Below are 21,418 nucleotides of genomic sequence, written 5' to 3'. Positions count from 1 at the left end.
TGATGACTTTTTAACACAATGTAAAACAGATTCAGCCTTGTGTTACACACCAATTATTTACGTGCAAACCTGTGCCTAGTTCAGAATTTAGTGAAATGCAGGGTGTGTTTGTGCTGTAGCTTTATATGTGCCTGTTGTTCGTATATAAACACATCTGGCATGTGAATTTTATGGACTGAAACTAATTGGATCACGTTTCAGACGGCTGGGAAGTCATAACTACGCAAACATACTAACAGTGGTGTCCTGCGCGTCTGTGGAAAGGTCACATCATTCATCATAGTATCTTCATTCATGAAACAGAACTTAATTATAGTGCAACTGTTCCACTTACTGTGTCTCATGAACGATTAGAGTTGTATGCCAAGCATTCAATTATTAAATCACATCCAGATCAATAAGCACAGCAGCTGTAGCCTGTTGTACTCGGCTGGTTTTGCAGCAGTCTAGAAAACTGTACTCATTCAGTCATTTATGTGTGTGTGCATGCGTACACATAGTGTATATAGTACTGTATACACACACATGCCTGTTCAAACATAACTCTCAATGTACTGTTATATGCTTTGATCTGCATTTAGCTCAGGCTGCAGACATTACAGTCTATTGATTCAGATAACAGTGAGTAGAGCTGAGGTGCTGTAAATGCAAAGCAGTAAAATAAAAAGTAATAACATCAAGTTAGCGTAGTGGATGTCAAACCAAACCCAGCTGCTTTGACAGAACTGTATCTGCTGTTTGATTATTAGAACGTGTTAGAGATTAGCTGCAGGTTTTGCTCACGCCATAAAGTTTTAGGGCCACATGTTATCTAGCAATCAACTTTTGAGGTGATAGACATGACGGCATGCTGCGCCGCTGGTGCACTTGTTGTCGTTTCATGATTCCTGTGATGAGAGTCTGATTGCCAGGAAGAGCCAAATTTCCTTGTCAGGGTGATTGTGTAATAATTGGATGGCACATGTTAAACCACAGACAAGCGGAGTCAAGTCAAGATCTGTCTCTTCTGTCTGTGACAGAGCCAGTTTTACAGACAACCACTTACTTTGGCAGCTGAATCTGATGATAACTCCCGGCATCTTATTGTGTTTTGTAAGCCAGAGCCCTGTGACGACACAATCATGTCACCTCAGGGTGTATGAAGATGCAGTGTTAGTAAGAAAGTGAAGCTTTTAAATAATGAATTCATGAAATACAAAGATGTTTTGTACCATTGATATTAGTGTTTTTTATTTAGCCTTTTACCACTGAACTCAAACGCAACCCTGCACACCTGGTGGCCTTATATTAGGTTATATTAGGTAGGTCTCTGACTCATTGCTTCCACTATTTAGGTAGCCAATAAAAACTAATGTGAATTCAAATGTCAAAAGTCAATTAGGATTGTAAAATATAACATAAGTTAGGCCACTTGACACCTTGTGATACATCTGTGCATGTCTACAGTCTCTTCACACTAACACCACCTAAGATTATGTTGCCAGTGTGAAGGACCACTGCTGCAGGAGTGCTGCTGCACATCTGAACACAGCAACAGGGAGGGAGATGAAGGATGAAAAGTGTCTGAGAAATGGACAAATAGATTTACACATGCACGCCCACAGAAGTCAACAGTTACTGTTGGTCCATGCTGGCAAGATGCTGGTCTGTGCAGCTTCACACACACACACACACACACACACACACACACACACACACACACCAAAGCCAGCTCGGGCTGCACCGCCTCACATACCAACTCTGCATTGACGTGAGGAGGAAGACGGGAGGCTGCTCTTATTATAATTCAACGTCAGACCAAGTTTGATAAACGCCCCCCCTCCCCTCACTCATCTCTCTCTCTCTCTCTCCCTCCCTCCCTCTCTGGCTCCCTCCTCTCCTCTCTCCCTGCCTCTCTCTGTGGTCCATTTCAATGGGCCTAATTCACAGTAAGGAGAACCGCTTCGCCTCTCCTCCACCACGACCATCTTAGTGATAAAACACTGGCTTTAGGTTTCCAGGAGCAGCAGCATCAGCATCAGCAGCAGCAGTGAGGCTGGCACTGCAGTTGCGCTGGCACACGCTCAACGTGGGTGCACACAGTGAGTGTGTGTGTGTGTGTGTGTGTGTGAGAGAGAGAGAGAAAGAGAGCAGCGCAGAGCATCTTGTGGATTTCTTTCTTTGCGTACGAACCCGTGTTCATGGTTTTCTCTGCTTCCCCTCCGGCACATCCAGACCAGGAGTTGATTTCACTTTCCGAAAAAGAAAAATGTGGCTTCGCGTAACAGCGACGCTCCTCGTTTTTTTGCGTCTTGTGTTGGACTCGCAGGCAGGTTTTCCAAATCAAATCAACATAGGTAAGTTGAATGGGATGCGCCAAACACACACACACACACACACACACACACACACACACACACACACACACACACACGTCAAATATACATTTCTTTGTTCGCATCTCTAAATAGGACACGTCTGTGCAAGTGGCACCGATTATGTTATCTGCATAATTCATTGCCAAGTTCACTTCTCATGCAGCTGGGGGGGTTGTTGTAGGATGCTGTGCGTCTTTATGGGCGGTTTGGTGACAATCCAAATGATCCAAACTAGTTACAGAGCGGTAACGCAAACGCATCTCCATTTTGCTTTCTTTTTTTTTTTTTTTTTTTTATCAACGCATTCATCCTTAAAAATAAGAAATCCACCGCTCTGCTTGCTGTGGGAGTAGACACTGTCCTCATGAAGGGAATGAAAAGTGCATTCTTCGTGTATGTTGGCAGTGATCTCATCAGAGCTCTTATATGTGACTTTTTCCCTCCCCTCCCTGTAGGTGGATTGTTCATGCGCTCTACAGTGCAGGAGCACAGCGCCTTCAGGTTTGCTGTCCAGCTGTATAACACCAATCAGAATGTGACGGAGAAACCCTTCCACCTCAATTACAACGTTGACAACCTGGAGTCCTCCAACAGTTTCTCTGTCACACATGCCTGTGAGTAGCTGCTGTGCGTGCTGGATGAGTGTGCAAACAAAAAAGGAAACACACACACACACACACACACAAACACACACACACAGATGTTTAGGAGCTGACTTTGGGGTGTGGATAAAATGGATGGTAAAGCTGCCAAGTGCCATGTCCAACACAGAAACTCCTCAGTCATGCCATTTGAAATCCACCAGCTGGATGGATGGTGGAGCATGATGGCCAGTAATTGACCAAACCCAGTGATTTTGTAAGCAGAGTAATTCAGTAATACCAGAGCAGCTGATGAGCAGCACTTAGATCACTGTGCCGGAAAGTGGGGAAACCGAACGTGGTTCTTGTTGTGAGGTAAACTTTAGGTGATGGGTGCAAGTTTTATTGTGGTGAGTTCGTTTTATCATGCAAATTGTTGCATGTGATCTCCTCTTTCTAAATCCACAATAATCTTCACCTGTGCAGTTTGATAATTATCTAGGCTTATTCTGAATAAGTGATGGGTAAATACGCTTCCTAATTGTAACTTGTTATCACTAGTTGAATATAGTGCATTTATGTGGGTCAGGACCAGGCCATGTGATGGTCAATCCCTTTTGTTTATTATTTTAAATGCCACAATAGATTATACCAGCAGCACAGTGGCATAAACTCTCGACTACAGCTTTGATGGATAAATAGCCTGCTATAATAACTGTAACATGCTGTAATCCATTTAGTCATCTCTGCAAACATGATGGATTTGATCGGAAGGACTGTGGAGTGTGAGATGGCTTCATAATTGGTCTACCAGTCACTCCTCTGCCATGTAGGGCACCAAGTTCTGTCTGGAGAATGAATTTGTTATCCTCCTTCCTACCAACTGCACATCACACTTCACGCTAAAGGATCAGCTGCAGCTCTCCTGACTCTGTCAGTTGCCACAGAGGTGCCTGTGTAGCTTAATGAACTGAGAAAAAAAAAAAGGCTAAAAAAGGAAAATTGAGCAAAATTGTTTAGGGCTCATGCATTAAGAGCTCAGCTATAATAAAAATGCAAAAATGGTGCTGAGGCGGTGTGGATGTTGGTGTGTGTAGCGGGGAGAGAGCAGCAGCCTTGGGGAGATGTTGCAGGCCGATGGAGGTTTACACCCTATCACGCACTCACACCTTGATGCTGCCCAGTTCGACCACAGCCTTGCACTGCCGGGGTAATTACACAGGAGCAGCAGTGGGGTCAGTGCTTAGCTCAAGGGCACTTCATCAGTTGCTGCTGAGGATGAGATGAATATTACGTGCTTGGCTTGTTCAGATCAGGAATAAAATGCAAACTCTCCTACATGGGCCTGTTTTTCATCCCAAAGAGGCCAAAAGCATGTCATTATGTAAACTCACTCATCCAGAAAAATATTTCTTGTGACACTGTCAATGGGCTGTTTTTCCTTTAGTCATCCTTAACTCATGAACTGCCCTTTGGCCACATTCAAATAATTTCACAACATATACTATGTGAAGAGATTTTTAACATAGCCACAATTGAGTAAACCTGAATTCGTTGTTTTTTATATTCCCTATAGACATGAACAAAACCATCAGTAGGATTTATTTCTGTAAGATTAGCCGGTGCAAGCTAAAATAGAAGCTCTCCAGTTGAGAACAACCAGCGAGCAGCTCATTATGCAGACGAGCCTGTGACTAAGACATTGCTTGAAAATGCACCAAGCTACACAATTCTTATTATAGTAGTTTGGATTGCATAATGCTGTGCTTTCCTGGCAGGTGTTGATGTATCAAATGAATGTGATGATTATGATTTGACACATTTTTAGTTTGGCAGGAATTACAGGTTAGTCATTGCTATGCTTCCCTACAGCTCGCATCATTAATTCTGATAATATTAGCAAGTGTTAAGATGAGATTTAAAATCTGCTTTTTGCCTGTGAACCTTGGAATTGTCTAAAAACTCTTTAGCATTAAATAAACCAAATGAATGAAAAATAATCAGCTGTGTAAAAGCCAGGCTGTGTTAAAGAGCTCCTTTGTTGCATTTGTTGTACGAATTCTGACTGGAATAAACCAGGACAATGCTGTTGTCCTGCAGCTGGGTCAGTATATAGTGACTTACAAATCCCTCATGGCAAATGACTGTGTTATTGGCAGTATAGATCAATAGGTAGAAGGTTGTACTCCACCAGTAATGTATGTGTGTGGCTCCAGTTTGTTCTCTGCTATGGAAAAATCAATTCTCTCCCAGCGTTCAGTTTGATGCGGATGCGATAGTTGAAAAGCAAACCAACCTGTAAACACCCAATGATGTACTGCAACAAACTATTTCCAGGCATTGTAAGTGAACTGAATTAATTCTGACAAAGAGAACTTCTCGGTGCCGCTGTGTTGGTATCTCACCAATTTGTGGCTGTAGTGAAGTTGCGGGATGTATCGATGTGACACCTTGCCTCAGGCCAGGACCAAGTGTGCATGAATGCTGAAATAGGAAGGTTATATCAATTAAAACTGAGGTCAGGGCAGGAAGAGCCACAGACAGAGCTGATAGCCCGGCTGGACAATGAGACATGAGTTAAACTAAGTGAACGTGTGATTACACTTATTGCAGATAGAGAAAACAAATCAGTAAACATTGTTATCAGGCATCTAATGAACATAGAGTTAAGCTTGGTTTTAGTTGAAGTACACATTACCGTTCTGGAGAGCAAATATGTTGTGTTAAACTTTCTCATTTCACTTTTCTTATCTAAAATGAATCAGCTCAGGGCTGAATTTATCTAGAGTTGAACTTTGATTTGATCAAATATCAACATGACTGTGTGTTTCTTGGTAGAGAGTCTATTATAACTACCTATCCTCCCTCAGCTATGACTCAACCAGTGTGCTCAGACAGAGGCAATGTGTAGGCAATGGACAGTCCCACTAATGCTGCATAGACCAGTTTATGTAGCCAGATATTTTCCTCCTCCTCTTCTTCTACTGCATTATTAAGACTGTGGAGAATACTTTAAAAAGCTGTGTGCTAATAAAGTAGTTTTGTTTTTGCATTGCTTCTGTATAAATGTATTATGTGAAAAAGTATGCATACAATATTCATAGCATGAGCTAATGATGCATGCATGATCAGAACCCTCCCATTATTATTTATGCCTTATTGGCACAGAAACAGTGCTGGCAGGGAATAGAACAGCAGTAGCCCACACTGGCAAATTCCAATATGTATATTTAACAGTTTCATGATTAAATGTGTTTTTAGGTGCATGCAAAAAGAAAAAAGATCATATTTTCTTGTTGTAAATGTTAGATCGTTTGTAGTTGGCTGTTTACGCTCATGTCCTAATGGTGTGAAGTAGTCGAGGAGTAGTTTTAACAATGCGCATGCTTCCTTAGATGAGACTGATACAACTCTCATGTCTTAATACACTAAATATAAAACTACAACAGCCAGTTGATTAGCTTAGCTTAGCACAAAGACAACACATAACAACCTTGGATCCATCATAACTCTGAGAACTCATTTAAACCGACAAGTCATGAATGATGCATGAGCACAAGAGAAAAGGTTGTCAGATTGTTTAGCCTGAAGGAGAGGAGTATGAATGATAGCTTCCATCTTAATTCACACACTCTGGCCAGTGTAATAAACGTGCCTACATACTGTACGATAAATGATTATTGAAATCTTTATGTTTTATGTAGCAGCATCAGAGCTGCTGAAGTCTAAGCACTGATAGGCAGAGTAAAAAGTGCACATTTAGTTTTAAAGCTACTCCGCGTGCTTGGATTAAATTACTGTATAGGGACAGTCAGACGTTTGCATTTGAAAGCATTAAATGGATCTCGAGCTGGGAGCCCTTCAACAGAAAGAGACACGTCCCCAAAAGCATGTCCATTTATCACAAAGCACTGATAAAAATATCTGAGTTACTGCTACTGCAGCCAGAGTCCTGTCAGCCTGGATGATCTGCCCCAACTTGACAAGTACTCAGCCTCGGATTTGTCATGGCGTTCTTATTATGGAGCATAACAAATACATAAGAGATTTTACAATGTCTCTGGAATAATTTTATTTAACTGCGGAGTAATTTCAGTTGCAGGAAATGCTGTTTTCTAACTGATATTTTCACTGACATGAATAGATGGTTTGACCCTTAATAAGTAAGAGCTTTCGGGATGTGGTGTGTGGGGCAATCTGACACTCATGGGTCATCATGGAGGATAAATGCATAACCAGTCTTCGAGTACTGTTGCTAAAGAAATGTCCATTACAACAGAGGCCTGCCTGTCAAGTGCAAAAAGCTGCATGTATGTGGCCAAACGGGATCATTGTGATCCAAAGAAAGAATCCTGTTTCTTGTTTTTCTGAGTCACTCAGCCTGGCTGGTCATAATGCTGGAAAAAAACGCACTGAATAGATTTGGGGGCAAGCCACTGGAGATGTGCCGTTAGTCTTTCATCCTGTGCATCAGAATGTGCTTACATGTCAGCGCTGTAACCTAAAGACGGTGATCACTACTGACAAGCTACAGTGATGCTGCAGCAGTTTGTTGCAGTCTTACACAATGTCCTTCAGCACGGCTCCCTCTAAAAGCTCTGCTGTTATTCACTAAATGTTACCTGAGATTATCCAAGGGCAACACACCATGAACTACACAGAGCAATGCAAAATAAAACCAGACTGCCACCAGGGCAGTGAATAATTTAGTAATTGAGCGACTGCTTTCCTAAATTTGGAGAAGTTGCAATTAGGAGTTGTTGAATGTTTTCAATTCAGACTCATTGGTTTGTCTATTTTCTCCCATATAGTCAGATGTATGTCTCATGTTATGATTAAAATAAGGGCTGTAAATATTGCTTTAAGATGTCTGAATGTGACATGAAGTGATCAGAAACTCCACTTTTCTCACAAACATGCATTTTCTATTTGTCTGTCAGTGTGTGCCCCAGTGTTTATGTCAGTATCACAGCATTGCAGCCTTTTGAAATTAACTGTGTTGTAGTCCTCTTCTGTAATTGTCATCTCACTGCATGTTTATACGATCTATGCAAAGAACATGTAGGTGTAGTGTTAGCAGTGCTTTTATTGCAGTGCAGTGAAATATTCAAGTGTATTCTTCCATACAAGGCTCCAATAGCCACAGGGCCTGTCTGTGTATCTCAGCTGTAGATTGCCTTGTGTGTTCTTCATGTTGTTTTAGCATGTGGGATGTATCCAGTTGTGTTTCTCAGATTAGGGCTAATCCAACCAGTGTCGCCCCACACTTTTCTTATATTGGGAATCTGCAGGGGGTAACCCACCGGAAGGAAATTCATGCTTTTACAAAGCTGTAATCTGTAGACAAGAGGGAATTCCAGCCAGCATGCAACTACGCTGCCTGAGGATAAACACCTACTCAGGCTTTTGTCCCTATTTGCCCTCAGCCTTCTCTGTGGTTGGTCAGCTGAGACGAATTGCACAACAATGCAGACTGTAATGTGAATAAAAATGTGAAACACTTAAATGTCATAACACACATATCATTTAACACTGCGTCGTTTTGCCTTCAGTGTAGATTTTCATTTTGAAATAAACATTTATTGTGACTTTGCGTTGGGATTGAACCAGCAGAATCAACCTTTCTGTTGGACGTATGATATATCGAGCAGATGAGCTGCTGTGTATGGGACCAACGTAAAAAACTACATGTATGACATTCACAAGTTTTTACATCACAAGTTTGAAGTATTGTTTGCTCTTAAGCATGTGCACAAGTCGAGCTTCTGCACCCGGCTCTATTTTCCAATGGATGCTTTTTTCTTCAGGGATTTAATTTCTCACCTAAGGCTGCTATAAAACAAGACTGAAAGCCTACAACCCTGCTGTTTACACAGTGAGGCTGTGTTGTACATGGGGTGGACGCAATTAAAGCCACACTTTGTACTGTATAACACAGCAGTATTGCAATAACTAAGAGCAGTGCAGTGTGTGTTTGGGAGGCTTTTATTGTATCCAACCACTGCTGTAAACCTGCTGTTACTGAAATGAAAATGCAAATGTACAAATACAATGGACAAAATCCATTTCACAACCAATAACTATGTCAGTCCATATTCAGAATTATTATCTACAGTGACCTGTAAACGATACTGTGCCAGTGAAATTTTGACAACTGTGATGCATTTTCAAAAGTAGACAGTGAAATTGAATTACTGAATTATACTTACAGGTTTGTGCTTCAACATAATTTACAGTTTCAAAACTTGAAGGTGCAAGATGTCAAAATAGGAAGGAACAAATCTTTTGAATATCACCTAAAAGGTAAAACGCTCTAGTTTCATGTGCAAGTTGGTTTGTATTATTGGTTTACACGGACAGACACAAATTCAATCAACCAAGCTCATGTTTTTTGCTTTGAAATTGGTCAGTAGTTGGGAGATACACAGTTATGCAATACCAGTTTCATTTCTTAAGGTCTTAAGTGACTTTAAATATACTGTACATGTTTTTCAGACTTGGCCTTTTATTTGACACACATCCTCTCATATTTATTCAAAAGCACGGCTGGTTTATCCTTGCTGACAGTACTGAGATTTCGATTTTTTCACATATTCTGCTGAGATATAACTTGTAAATAAAGTGTTCATTTCTATGATGCCTGTGCACAAGGATTGGATAACACATAAAATACACTATACTTAGGTTGTAAATATTTTTTCACAGTCCACAGACATGTGGGTCAGGTTGGAGATTACAGTATATTGACATATTTTAGTGTGTCAAACCAGTAAGTTGGTGATTGTCTTTGATTTCTCCACGACTCCAAACAAACAGAAGTGACTCTGATGGCTACATAACACCTACAACCTTGTTTGGAAATACCTGAATACCTGGGATGCAGTGCATGTGTCCTTGCTCAGGTGTCTGATACAGACAGTAATAGTAATAGAGTAATATTACCTCAGCATCTCTGTACATGCTGTACCTGTGACACATTTAGCAGCTGCTGGCAGAATGCAAAGGGTGCATGTTGCCTGGAATAACAGGGTATGATATTAGTTGAAAGCAAATCACATTCGGACAACTGCACAGCCTATTCTTGTTCCCATGGAGAAACGTTGAACATTTACAAGATTTACTGGCATCTTCCATCCAACATAATGCTGTCCCATCTGATGATCCCCTTTATAACATAAGTGGAAAGAGAGAGAGAGAGAGAGAGAGACTTCATTAGTTTTGGAGTTCCAGTTATTCAATTCATTTAATCCCCTCTGGCTGAAAATCATATTATCAGACTGTCTATTGATATTGTTGATTTCACAGGACTAATACTTCATTAGTGTAGTGAATTGGCTTACGTTACACACAATCAGGACCACCTTGATGGTGGCTCTTTTTACTGTTATGCATCATGCAGAGGTAGGATGACTCTACATGTGACATTAGGGTTTAATGGGCAGGACATCTAATTAAAGACTTGGTTTACAAATCACTGTGCAGAGTTTGAGTAAAGCCTCTAAGTGACGAATATGGCATACATTGAAATGAAATTGTTATTTATAGTGTCTGGAAGTTGGGTCATAGGAACTGGATTTCTTTCTTGTGTTGAGAACCACCCTGGAGGATAAATTTGAGTTGCCATGACTCAACTTCCAGACAACCTTGCCTGGATGACTGAGAATTTTCACTAGTGTGTTACATACAGTAGAAAACCAACAGGCAGGCCAAAAATAAAGTCCCAAATAAAGATTTGCTTTCCTGTTGCCCTAAATAGAGACTTGTGCTGCCTCCACAGTATGTTAGGTTCTACTTCAGCTTAAACACACCAAAGGACTCATATAGCTGGGTTTACTTGTGAGCACAACGCTGTGCAAATGTTTGACTGTTCAGATGTAGAGATCAACATGAGATCACATCACATCGCTGTTTTTCAGCCATGACAGTGACGTGGTAGAAATAAGCCTAAAGGCCGAATTACATGTATCTTCAAACAAACAGTCACTTGTTTAAGTGTTTGCTCTGTTAGTGCAACAAGACAGTGCAATAATAGTTGGTGGATTTATTGAATATTCCTATTTTCTCTTTGACCCTATTCTTTATAAAATGCTCATCTTTGAAGAGAACCTGTTTGTGTCCTCTGCCTTCTCTTACTAAACACAGGGCCAAGAGACAGGACAGTACAGGACAGGTGTTCCCAGGTGCTGAGACCAACATGGCCTTCCTCTCCCTCGGGAAAACAAACTCCTACTGTACTTTTCTCCTCCAGTATTGCTGCAGCTGTCCTCACATTGTGGTAGAAAAATAACTTCAGGCAGCAGCAGCAACACACTTTAGCAGGTTGTTTATTATTGTTACAAAAAGAAAAGTCGCTGTGCTCACATTGACCAAATGCATTATCCAATCCCCTCAAATCTCAAGGCTCTCACCAGCGACTCTGACTGAAAAAGTTCATCCCCTTATCTCAGTGGAAGTCCTCTGCTATCATTTTTCTCATTCATGCTTTCGGATATGTATAAAGTTTGAATTCCTCGCTGCATGAGGTGTACTCTTTCCAGACGAGGACAGCAGCTCCCTGTCTACCCCCCCTCAGCAACAGAGCTTTAAGAATTCACTTTGTACGCTCAGCTCTGCTGTGCACATACGGTACAGGTTCATCCCTACATCAGTGAGTCTTATGATAGACTCAGAAAAAATTCCCCAGTTGTCTACAGGAGAGACCCTCAAAGCTGCAAGTTTCTGGAAAACATGAGACAGCGTTGGTGCTACTTGAGCTGCTGCATCTAGTACCTTAGGTTTGGCATGAGCTGACGAGAAGCAGAGAAATCGAGGTAATGATGGACATGTGGGTGATTGTTAGGTGATGGAGAAAATTAAATGGACAGAGAGTGAAGAGAAGCGAGTTTTTCCACTTGGATATTAGTGGTGCAGATAAAGAGCGTGTTAGTATTCTGCACAGAGTCTGCAGTGCAAAAAATAGCTGCATTAAAGTAAATGATGCGTATCTTCATGGCTGACCATGATCAGGGGAATTTACTGGAGTTGACTGGTGTTTACAGCTTCATGAGAACAAATATATAATTTCATTAGTCCTGTAGGATAGCAGGCTGTCTGTTTAACCTTAACTAAATAGATTGGCGCTTTTATTTAGAATAAAATTGCCAAATGATTAAATGTACATGTAAATGAGGAAAAACGATGGCTGTATTGTATTTGTATTTTCGTTGGATAACATGAGCTGAATGTCGTCTGCCGCAGCAGAAATTTGTGAAATTGAGGAAGATCCATGCAGTGTTGTTGCTAAAAGAGCAAATGTGAAGCACTCTAAACCCAAAACTGAAGAAAAGATCATCTCTGACATTTTTCTGTTTATGAAGGGGAGATTTATTTAGATGTTTACTAAAAGCCCACCGAGTCCTGGAAATGCATAAAATTGTCCCACAATATAATAAATGTCGCAGCACTCCCACTTGTAAGATTTGTGTCCTTGATTACAGCATCATGTGAGGCTGGTGCAGCGTTTTTATATTTGTGTATATTTCTTGTACCAATGTTACTCTGGCCGTTCAACCCACATTAGCACATCTGACGTGTGAACTGAGTGGAGTGGAAGGCTGGGAACATGGAATGATTAAAATGGCCAAGGGAAAGATGACTGAACTGAACTATCAAGTATGTGTGGGTGAGTGAATGGTTGTCTTAATGGAAAAGTCAAGCTGAAGCTACTGTTGAAAAACTTACAGTGCTGAACTCCAACTTAACGCAAAGATCTGGCGTGTTTGCAGACAAATAGTTCCTCAATACTTGCCTTTACTGAACGCAAGTTTTCGTATTATGGCATGATTTTATTTCATCAAATTAGTGGATCTAATAGTTATATAATGTGTGAAGTAATGACAAAGTAATAATAAACACTTCAGGTGTAAGTTGGGCCTTCTGTTGCCTCTATCCACCTTTTTGTTCACTGGTTGCGTTTTTTGGTTGTAGTACAACACTATCCTCCACAGAATAACTGGATTTCAACCTACCAATTCATGAAAAAGACATTAAATCCTGTCAGGTAGATAATAACGTGGATAATTAAACATGGATTAGTTATACCGAGCAGCTTCAGTGAGACATGTTGTGATCTATGTGGAGCACAGGGTCAGAGGTATCAGTGCAGCTCTGCTGCATCGACCAAATATTTTCTTCAGTTATTATTAACATTAACACAAGGGTCATATCCACGGTTCAGTCCTGCTTGGTGATTAAATCCAATTATTCCGTACAAATAAAATAAAATTGCACCACATCTTGTAGGAGTGAGAGTTTATGGCTGGTGCTCACGTCCATAGATGGTAACAGATAGGGCTTCACATAAATCTTTCATACTGCAGCACAGCCCAGCGTTTGCGCATTTGCATGCGTGTTTCAGGATATTTGTCTATTAAGAGTTGTGCCCAGTGCACTGATTTCTCCATTATGTCTAGTTGATTACCCTAGCAGTTGCATTTAGACCAAGGAGAAGTGAAGGTCACTGGGCAGCAGAGCATTGCCATGGGGAGCAGACATCCCACATGGCATCCATTTATTCAGAGAGTCGTTGCTTCCCTCAGAAGATTAATGGCATCATGAATTCCCCTACATCCCAAGTTTTTACAAATACATTGTTCGTTCGTCGTAAATTCCAGCATGGTGTGAAATTTAGGTTGAAATCTAGTTTTGAAAAGCAATTTATTTGCTAACTCCATGCCTGAATGAAGAGCTGATCCTGACTGACTCTGTTTCGACTTTGTGCTCTGTACCTAATCTGAACCTTGCACTTTGTCTGTCACCAGTCTGCTCGCAGTTCTCCAGAGGAGTCTACGCCATCTTCGGCTTCTACGACAGGAAGTCCATGAACACTCTGACCTCCTTCTGCGGGGCGCTGCACACCTCCTTCATTACTCCCAGCTTCCCCATTGACGCTGACGTGCAGTTTGTCATCCAGATGAGACCCAGTTTGCGAGGAGCTGTTCTCAGTCTGCTAGACCATTACAAGTGGGAGAGGTTCGTCTACCTTTATGACACCGACCGAGGTAAGAGTAGCCCTCTGGGAAAAGTACAAAACCCACTTTCACACACCCATGCAAACAGCACAAACTAACATTCAGGAGAAGACACAGTAGTGTAACATCTAATTTATTGAGACAGTGGAAAAGGTTCATACAGACACATTATTATAAAACATATCTGATCAGTCTTTAATATTCAAATTCCTCATCCCCAACCCTCAATCTGATTGGTCTGATCCCTTTTAATCTACACCAGTAATGATGCTAAATTACTTCACCATGTGGCTGAATACTACATGTACTCTCATCGGCTCCCAATAACTTCTTGCTTTTGAGGAATGAGTCATTCACAGGTGCTGCTGATCCGCTGCCGTAGTACAACTCCAGACTACTGAGCCTCTAATCCTCTGTACTCTCTGATTATCATTTAGCTCTAATTGGATTATATAAAGACAGCCAAACATAATCTCACTTCCTGCATGTATTTCATAGTCTCCTGCTCCTTTCATGGACAGTTTGTAGCACCAAACATAAACTGTATAATAATGTGATGCAGTTTGGGTTAGTTAGAATAAAAACTGGATCAGTTGACCTGCGGGTTTTCTGGGTGCAGTCTCTGCTGTTAAATGTGCTAAACTGTTCACAACTGTGCATTCAAAGTATTTTTAAACTGACATAGAGCATTTCTAGGACAAGTGCACTCCTTTTTCACTTCCCCGCCTCACTTCATAGATCTCCATATCAGGTGGGAGTCTCATCTGCTGTTCAGTCGTGAAACTGAGTCTCACAGAGTCATTTCGTTGATCTGCACAAAATCCTTTCTCTGACATCTGGTAGAGAGTAAAAGTTTATTCAAAACCTTATAACAAGCACATCCAGAAGAGCTGCTCCCGTAATTGCGGTGTGTATGTTGAGCATCATGTTTGACCTCATTAGGGAGGTTGTTATTGCACTCACATTGGGGGAGGGGAGCTCGCTTTCATTGATCCTGCCAATGTTTTTTTCGCGGCAGATTGCAGGAGCTGATAATTGGTAGGCTGCCGTGGTTGAGACAGAAATGATTAACGAGTTTATAGCCTCTCATGGGCACAATCAACCTTCTCAGAAGTGTTTCCTGATGTGACCCTTAGAGCTCTGCTTGACTTTGTTGGCCTCTTTCGCCTGCTGTGTCGTGGCTGACGGGCCACCATCTGTAATAGTCTGCCCGTTTCAACAGTGTGACACAGTGTAAACACTGTAGTTTAGGATGGATTCCCACATGTCGCACAGCTTGTGTTTGCTGAGAGGCTAGTTAGCCATCCTATTTTGGCTGCCCGTCCATTTCTGCTCCTCCCCATCAAGGCTCTGGAGCAATATAACCACCACTCATCCAAATGTCAGTTTAATCTTCATTATAGGAAGAGGGCTCTATTTAGGACCTGGTTATTTAATAATGAGCCGAGTTTACTTCACACAGCTGCTTTTTAGGATTCTGTTACAGTTTCATGCAACCCACGTCTCATTAGAATAATAAACGATTAGGTTATTCATCCAAAATATGTTGCCACATAGACAACAAAGTAAAAATACTTCCCACCTACTCAGACATGTCATTAAAGACATGTTTATCTGGTGCAGAGAAACATTACATATTCATACTGGCCATGTACTGGCTATGAAATGTCCTTGTTAAACCGACTAATAGCCGCTGGCGGAATAAACCTTGTGAACTGAGAAACATCTGGGCATTTACTAGCTGGCCACTGAGAGTAGGATCACACCAGGTTTTTTTTATATTTAGCTAATGTACTTAAACTTAACCATGCAGTACATTAAAATTATTTTTGTGCCAGTGAAAAAATGTCGATCTCTGAAAAAAGGATGTGATGTGAAGACTGAATTCTGCACTTGGTGACTCACAAAGCATATTCTGTGTATTATAAAAACCTTTTGCATACACAGTTTTGTTTTGGTTATTCTAATAGCTGCTTTGAACCAAGAAGAATCTCCTAGAAACTAGAAAAGTGCCAATGTATTGCCAAACTGTAAATGTTGCAGGAACTCTCAGTAGAAGTCATTATGACAATAGTATGAATGAGAATGCTCCAAAACATATTAATCCATCAGAAATAGCTGAAATTGTCTTATTGGTTAGAAGTGTGAGCCTAGAAGCAAATCTCTTTGTATTACAGTGCAGGTCCATGTGTCTGGGTACCAGGTGGCTTGTACATCAGTTCCCCACATTACTGTGGATACTTTTGGGGGCATATTTCTAGTAAAAAGACAATTACAGGCTGTTTCTTTAAAGTATTGCATCTGTACAAGTATTCATTATACAGAGAATGTTTCCTTTGAGTTTTATATTATTATATAGTAATTAATGTATTAATACTCTTAATGTTTTGAATGCATACAGTTATATTAATTATTTTGTAGCTTGGGGTAGAGCAAAGTTTTTTACTTGTAACAGCAACACCACACAATTTACCTAGATTAGATATTGCTGTATAACACACACATCTGAATCAGTTTCTAGTCTTAATGACTATTTACCTGTGTCACTGTTCCACTGTTGTAACTTTTTATCCCTAGGAAAACCCTGTTTAAAATAAATGTCCAGCATTAATGTATTATTATAAATAATAAAAAAAAAAAAAAAAAAAAAAAAAATCATTATATATATTATTATTATAATATAATCTTAATAAAATATATAATATAGGAGCCATTATTATGTACTATATTATTTACGTAGTCCTACAATACTTGTAGTATATTGTTGTCATTATTACATTATTTTATTGAATTCAAATTAATATTTATTTAATATTGTAACTGTTAAAGGTGGAACTAATATTAATTACTTAATTTACTGCTGGTTAATATTTTTTAGCCCAAGGATCAATAGTCTACCTCATTTTATCCAAACCTATAATAACAACATGATTTATTTTTTATTATTATTTAGAGTCTTCAAACTAACTGTTGACTAAAGATTTCAAATAAATGTTGTGGAGTAATACGCAGTAGTACTAGTAGTAGAGTAAAAGTACTCGTACTTGATCTATATGTAATGTAATTCTTCTTTTTCTACAACCTGAGCTGCAGCTTTTCCTGCATTTTTCCTGCTGCTCTGACAAATGGTCGGGATTGTGAATTTGCATTCGGTTTGTAATCACTCTGCTGCTGAATGTCTGGTCGGTTTCGTCTCCGCAAGGAAACGTATGATTAATCGCTCGCTGATAAAGAGGCGCACTCAGCAGTCATGCACACGTGCTCATTAACAGAGAGGAGGAGAGGAGGAGAGAAAGAGAATGGCACCAAGCAGCTGTTTCATTCTGTGATCACCTTATTGCACCTTTACTTGGAGATAGGCATATATCAATAGGCCATGAACCCCCCCTCTGCCCTCTTCTGTGGGTAAACACTGTTCTCCCCACTGGGCCATAATAATCATGCTCTTCTGCTTCAAGAGAGCTTTCTTCCTCCCCATTCAAGGACTCTATTATGCATCACAGAGAACATAGAGAGGAAAGGAGAGTGTAACTGGGAGACGCATGTAACAGAATTGCCAAGTAGTGAGTGAAAGGTGCTTTTCTGTAAGATGTATTTCAAAGGATTCAGAAAAACAAAGAGATGCAGATTAGAAAACACAAGACAGCCAAGGTTAGACAGAACTATGCCAAATTGAATAAACTTTCAAACTAGAACAGTGCCTTTTTTCTTTCAGACATGTTTATGACTCCATAAGAATCCTCTCTGTGACTCGGTGCACTGAATGAATTTTAGATTCTCCTTGGGAATCAGATTTTTGTTAGATTTACAGCCGCGAATGGAGTGCATTTTAGAAAGATGCTGTGTGTGTGTGTGTGTGTGTGTGTGTGCGTTATGCAGTGACCTCATTGGTGAAAACCTCAAAGGGTGGTGCGCATTCACTGAGAAGATACAGCTGAGGCGTTGAGCTGTCTGAGTGTTTTTTGCATGAACCAAACCTCCTCTGTTATCAAACGCTCCCTCCGCTCAGCCAAATGCCCAAAAAGGCACCAATTGATCCGTGCACAACCACGCATGCAGAGGCACTGCAGCTTCAAAACAACAGCAAGCATGCAAGCTTAACACCACGTTAGCTGCAGACCTTTAGCTCCACACCAAGATGTTGAGCCCATTGTATCTATAAAATCCTGCAGGTAAATTATTGATGTGGAATACCAAATACAAGAAAGTGAACCTTTATAAAAAAACATGATGCTTTTTATTTTCTTAGTCTGAGATCCTCATAAAGCATCGAGTTAAACTAACACAATCTCTTGTTCTGGACATTGTTGCTTTCAAATTTGAAGACACATTTACTGAACAGATTGGCTGACAGGCTTTCATTGCAGAAACTGTAACAGACCAGTGGATCTACAGCAACCTTCAGAAAGATATTACATAACTTCAAACAGTTCCATCACATTATATATTTTTTTCTTTGGAGGTGCAACACTTAATTTTTTTATTTTTTTATTTCAGGTACTCTGTACTGTAGCTATTGCTTCTTGCTCATTGTGCCAGTATATGTGACTAAAGTCACATCTGCACCAGCGTGAATTATTAAACAGACGAAAACAGTCAAATGTAAATGTGGGTCTGCATCTAATCACATGTCTTTCCAATATTGGTTTAAAGTGACCACTTGAGTTCTTTCAGTACAGAGATCATTATTCAGGACCTTGGACAGTTCCTACATGTCTTATACTGTAGCTCTCTGTGTTTTTCTGAATCCCCCAGTCAAGCTCCATTTATACTGTTTGTGTGCTGTTTTAGACTTAACCTACACATGAGTGAGTAATCTAAGGATAAACTTAAAAAACAAATGCAGATGTTTCCACACAGGCATTTTGATTTGTCATAGTAGGAATAATATATTAGGTGCTACTAATAACATTAACAATGGCTCTGATCTTTTCGTGTCGTGCCCTAGTAAGCCATGACAGTGTGAAAACGATGCACAATACAAGAACCCTGAAATGGAACCTGCTAAAAGAAACTCAGCCATCATTAATCGTGGCAGAACGGGAAAATTGAACATGTTGCTATTAATTAAACAGTTTAACGTGTTCCTACTGGCATGGCAAATGTGTTACCAAATTACCTCTCCACCATCATTATCAAAACACAAAATGAGGCAATGAGAATAAAAAATAATGTCACAATGTTGTGATATAAGTAATTTAACTTTATGGACCAGTCATAGCACATGCTTACAAACGAGCAGTTCTATTTGGGGACGTTTTCAATGAGCAGCTACAAGGATTCAGCTGAGAGCGCAAACCCCCCTTAACAAACACATAGATTAAATCTTAGTTAAATCGCAATAACAAACAGTGCGATGGAGGGAGCTGATGCAGAGAACAGTGCTGGCATGAGCATAGCGGCAGAGAAATTGTGAGAAGTGCCATGTTGTAATAGCTGCACTATACACCTGAATGAACATGAACGGATGTTATTATTACACAGCTGCGAATTAATCAATGACTGTGATGCCAGCAGATAATAAAAGCACAATTTCATTGTTTGGCTTGTACGTAACTAGGCTCCACCAAAATATGATCATTTCATCCCAGAGTCCAAGTGCACTCTCGTGCTAATGAAGACATTTGCTCAAAGTGTTCTTGAGACATCACATTCCCAAAAATGGGGCAAACAAACAAATGAACAAGTGATAAACATAGCGCCTCCGTCCACTGCTGTCATCAATGTGGATTCATAATTAGCAGATTGCCTAGTTTGGGCTAAAATAGCAAAATACATATGACAAATCAAACTTTCAAAATTGGTTTGGGGGGGATAAAGGTATAGATGGTATATATAGCTGTAATCTGACTTACGTGTGTTCATTACAGTATATTACAGTCGTTTAACTATTCTGAAGCTCAATCTATTATATTTGCCCTATCTGTTACTACTAACATATACTGTAAGATCAGTGCTTACCTTTTCTCCCTCACCTCTCGGCTTACAATGCTGCTTAAAAAATTGAAATCAATCCACAGGGTAATTTTAATCATTGATTATCTAATCAGTCACCAGGTCCCACTTATCCTGCTCTTTTGTTAAATGTCTGTTCACTCCTGCCAGCTCAGCGGGAAACAAAGCAGTTCAGGAGCAAGGGCTTTATTACTGAAGCAGAGATTTTCTTCTCTCCGCAGCTCAACATTGTTTGTCTCAGCTGCTCACAGATGAATAAATAGCCGCATCTTGAAATGAATAGAAAAAGAAAATGAGGCTGTACAGGGACGAAGAGTGAGGGAAGGAACAGAGGAGTCAGCAAAGCCTCTGTTCCTCTCTTGTGTCAGAAAACAGCAAATGGCACAGAGGGCCAAGCACTGTCAGATATGCTGTCAGAGGAACCAAATGTTTTTTACTACAGTATGAAGTCGGGGCCCCCTCCCATCTGTTTCTGTAAGCTCCAGCTTGTCGTATCTAATCTGCTCTAACCTTAGCACTTTGCACAGCTGCATAAGATACCAGGTGACTTACAGAAATCCCCTCTGCGTTATTAAGTGCTGCTCTGTTGATGCCACGATTCTCGGCTTTGTGATGCTCAAATGCCTCTTATCTATTTCAGGACACTTGCTTTCAGGATACAACAAGGCCATCACAAGTCAGTCTTTTTGCATTATGAAATAGACTGATGTGATGTGCGCTTCCCCGTTTGCCCAAGAGAAAATGCCATTTTTATTTGCTTAAGATATGAGAGGGTGTTTTTTTATAGAACAGCAGAAAAAGAACAGTTAGTGCTGCTCGTACTGATGGGTAAGAGCCAGACTGCATGTCAGTGGATGTGGTTCTCATATAAATGTCTATTCTTTATATGTTTTGCATTCCTCATGATATGTGAATCAGCTTCAAGAGCAACAAAAGTTTATGAACTTTTTGTTGAATAATAAATAAAAAGTATATTAAAAAAAATGAAAGGAAACCGGAGGACAACTGCTCAACATTCTGTTAGCAACTTTGCAGCTGTCATTAGATAAGAAATAATCTGTTTGATTAGCTCTGATCGTGGATTTGGCAGGAGTGGGTGGTGTGGGGGTGCAGGGCGCTTTGCAGTTCAGTTCATTTGGAACAGTGAGCTGTTATCTGCATTGGTCTGCATCGAGCGTAGGCGTTGTTAGGCTAATTGTACTCAAAAGTGTCCTTTTACTGTCATTTGGCAGCTTTAATCCTTTTTATTATTTCACTGCCTCTGTAAGCGTTGCCCACTGAAAATAGTCTTACAGTATATGCTTTGAGATTTTCGGAGATTACTTTAAGAAGTAGGCTCAGTGTCTTTGTCTCCGTTCCCTTTGGTGTTGCACTTAGCTGCGGGCATCCCATGACAACGATGCAGTTCAGATGCCGGCAAGAGAATTTTAAAGAGGTCACCTTCTGCATGGGGTGCGGGGGGGTGGGGGGAGAGACAACTGAGCCACAGTTGAGACTGCACAGCACACTCAGCCGT

The 21,418-nt window shown here is 40.4% G+C and overlaps 1 protein-coding gene across 2 annotated transcripts in view; it reads left to right on the top strand.

The window, feature by feature from the left end:
- The first annotated feature begins 2,172 nt into the window (after nt 1-2,172).
- The window catches only part of LOC113170295 (glutamate receptor 3-like), a 57,911-nt gene continuing 38,665 nt past the window's right edge, over nt 2,173-21,418 (top strand). For both annotated transcript variants that reach the window (XM_026372334.1, XM_026372335.1), the window contains exons 1-3: nt 2,173-2,336; nt 2,813-2,971; nt 13,738-13,977. In XM_026372334.1, coding sequence (XP_026228119.1) covers nt 2,249-2,336; nt 2,813-2,971; nt 13,738-13,977 — 487 coding nt within the window. In that variant the 5' untranslated portion in view covers nt 2,173-2,248. The remainder of the gene's footprint in view (nt 2,337-2,812; nt 2,972-13,737; nt 13,978-21,418) is intronic.

Source organism: Anabas testudineus, chromosome 14 (assembly GCF_900324465.2).
Source record: "Anabas testudineus chromosome 14, fAnaTes1.2, whole genome shotgun sequence".
NCBI classification, from domain to species: Eukaryota; Metazoa; Chordata; class Actinopteri; order Anabantiformes; family Anabantidae; genus Anabas; species Anabas testudineus.
The sequence above is the reverse complement of the archived record's forward strand: the minus strand, read 5'-3'. Positions and strand labels throughout refer to the sequence as shown.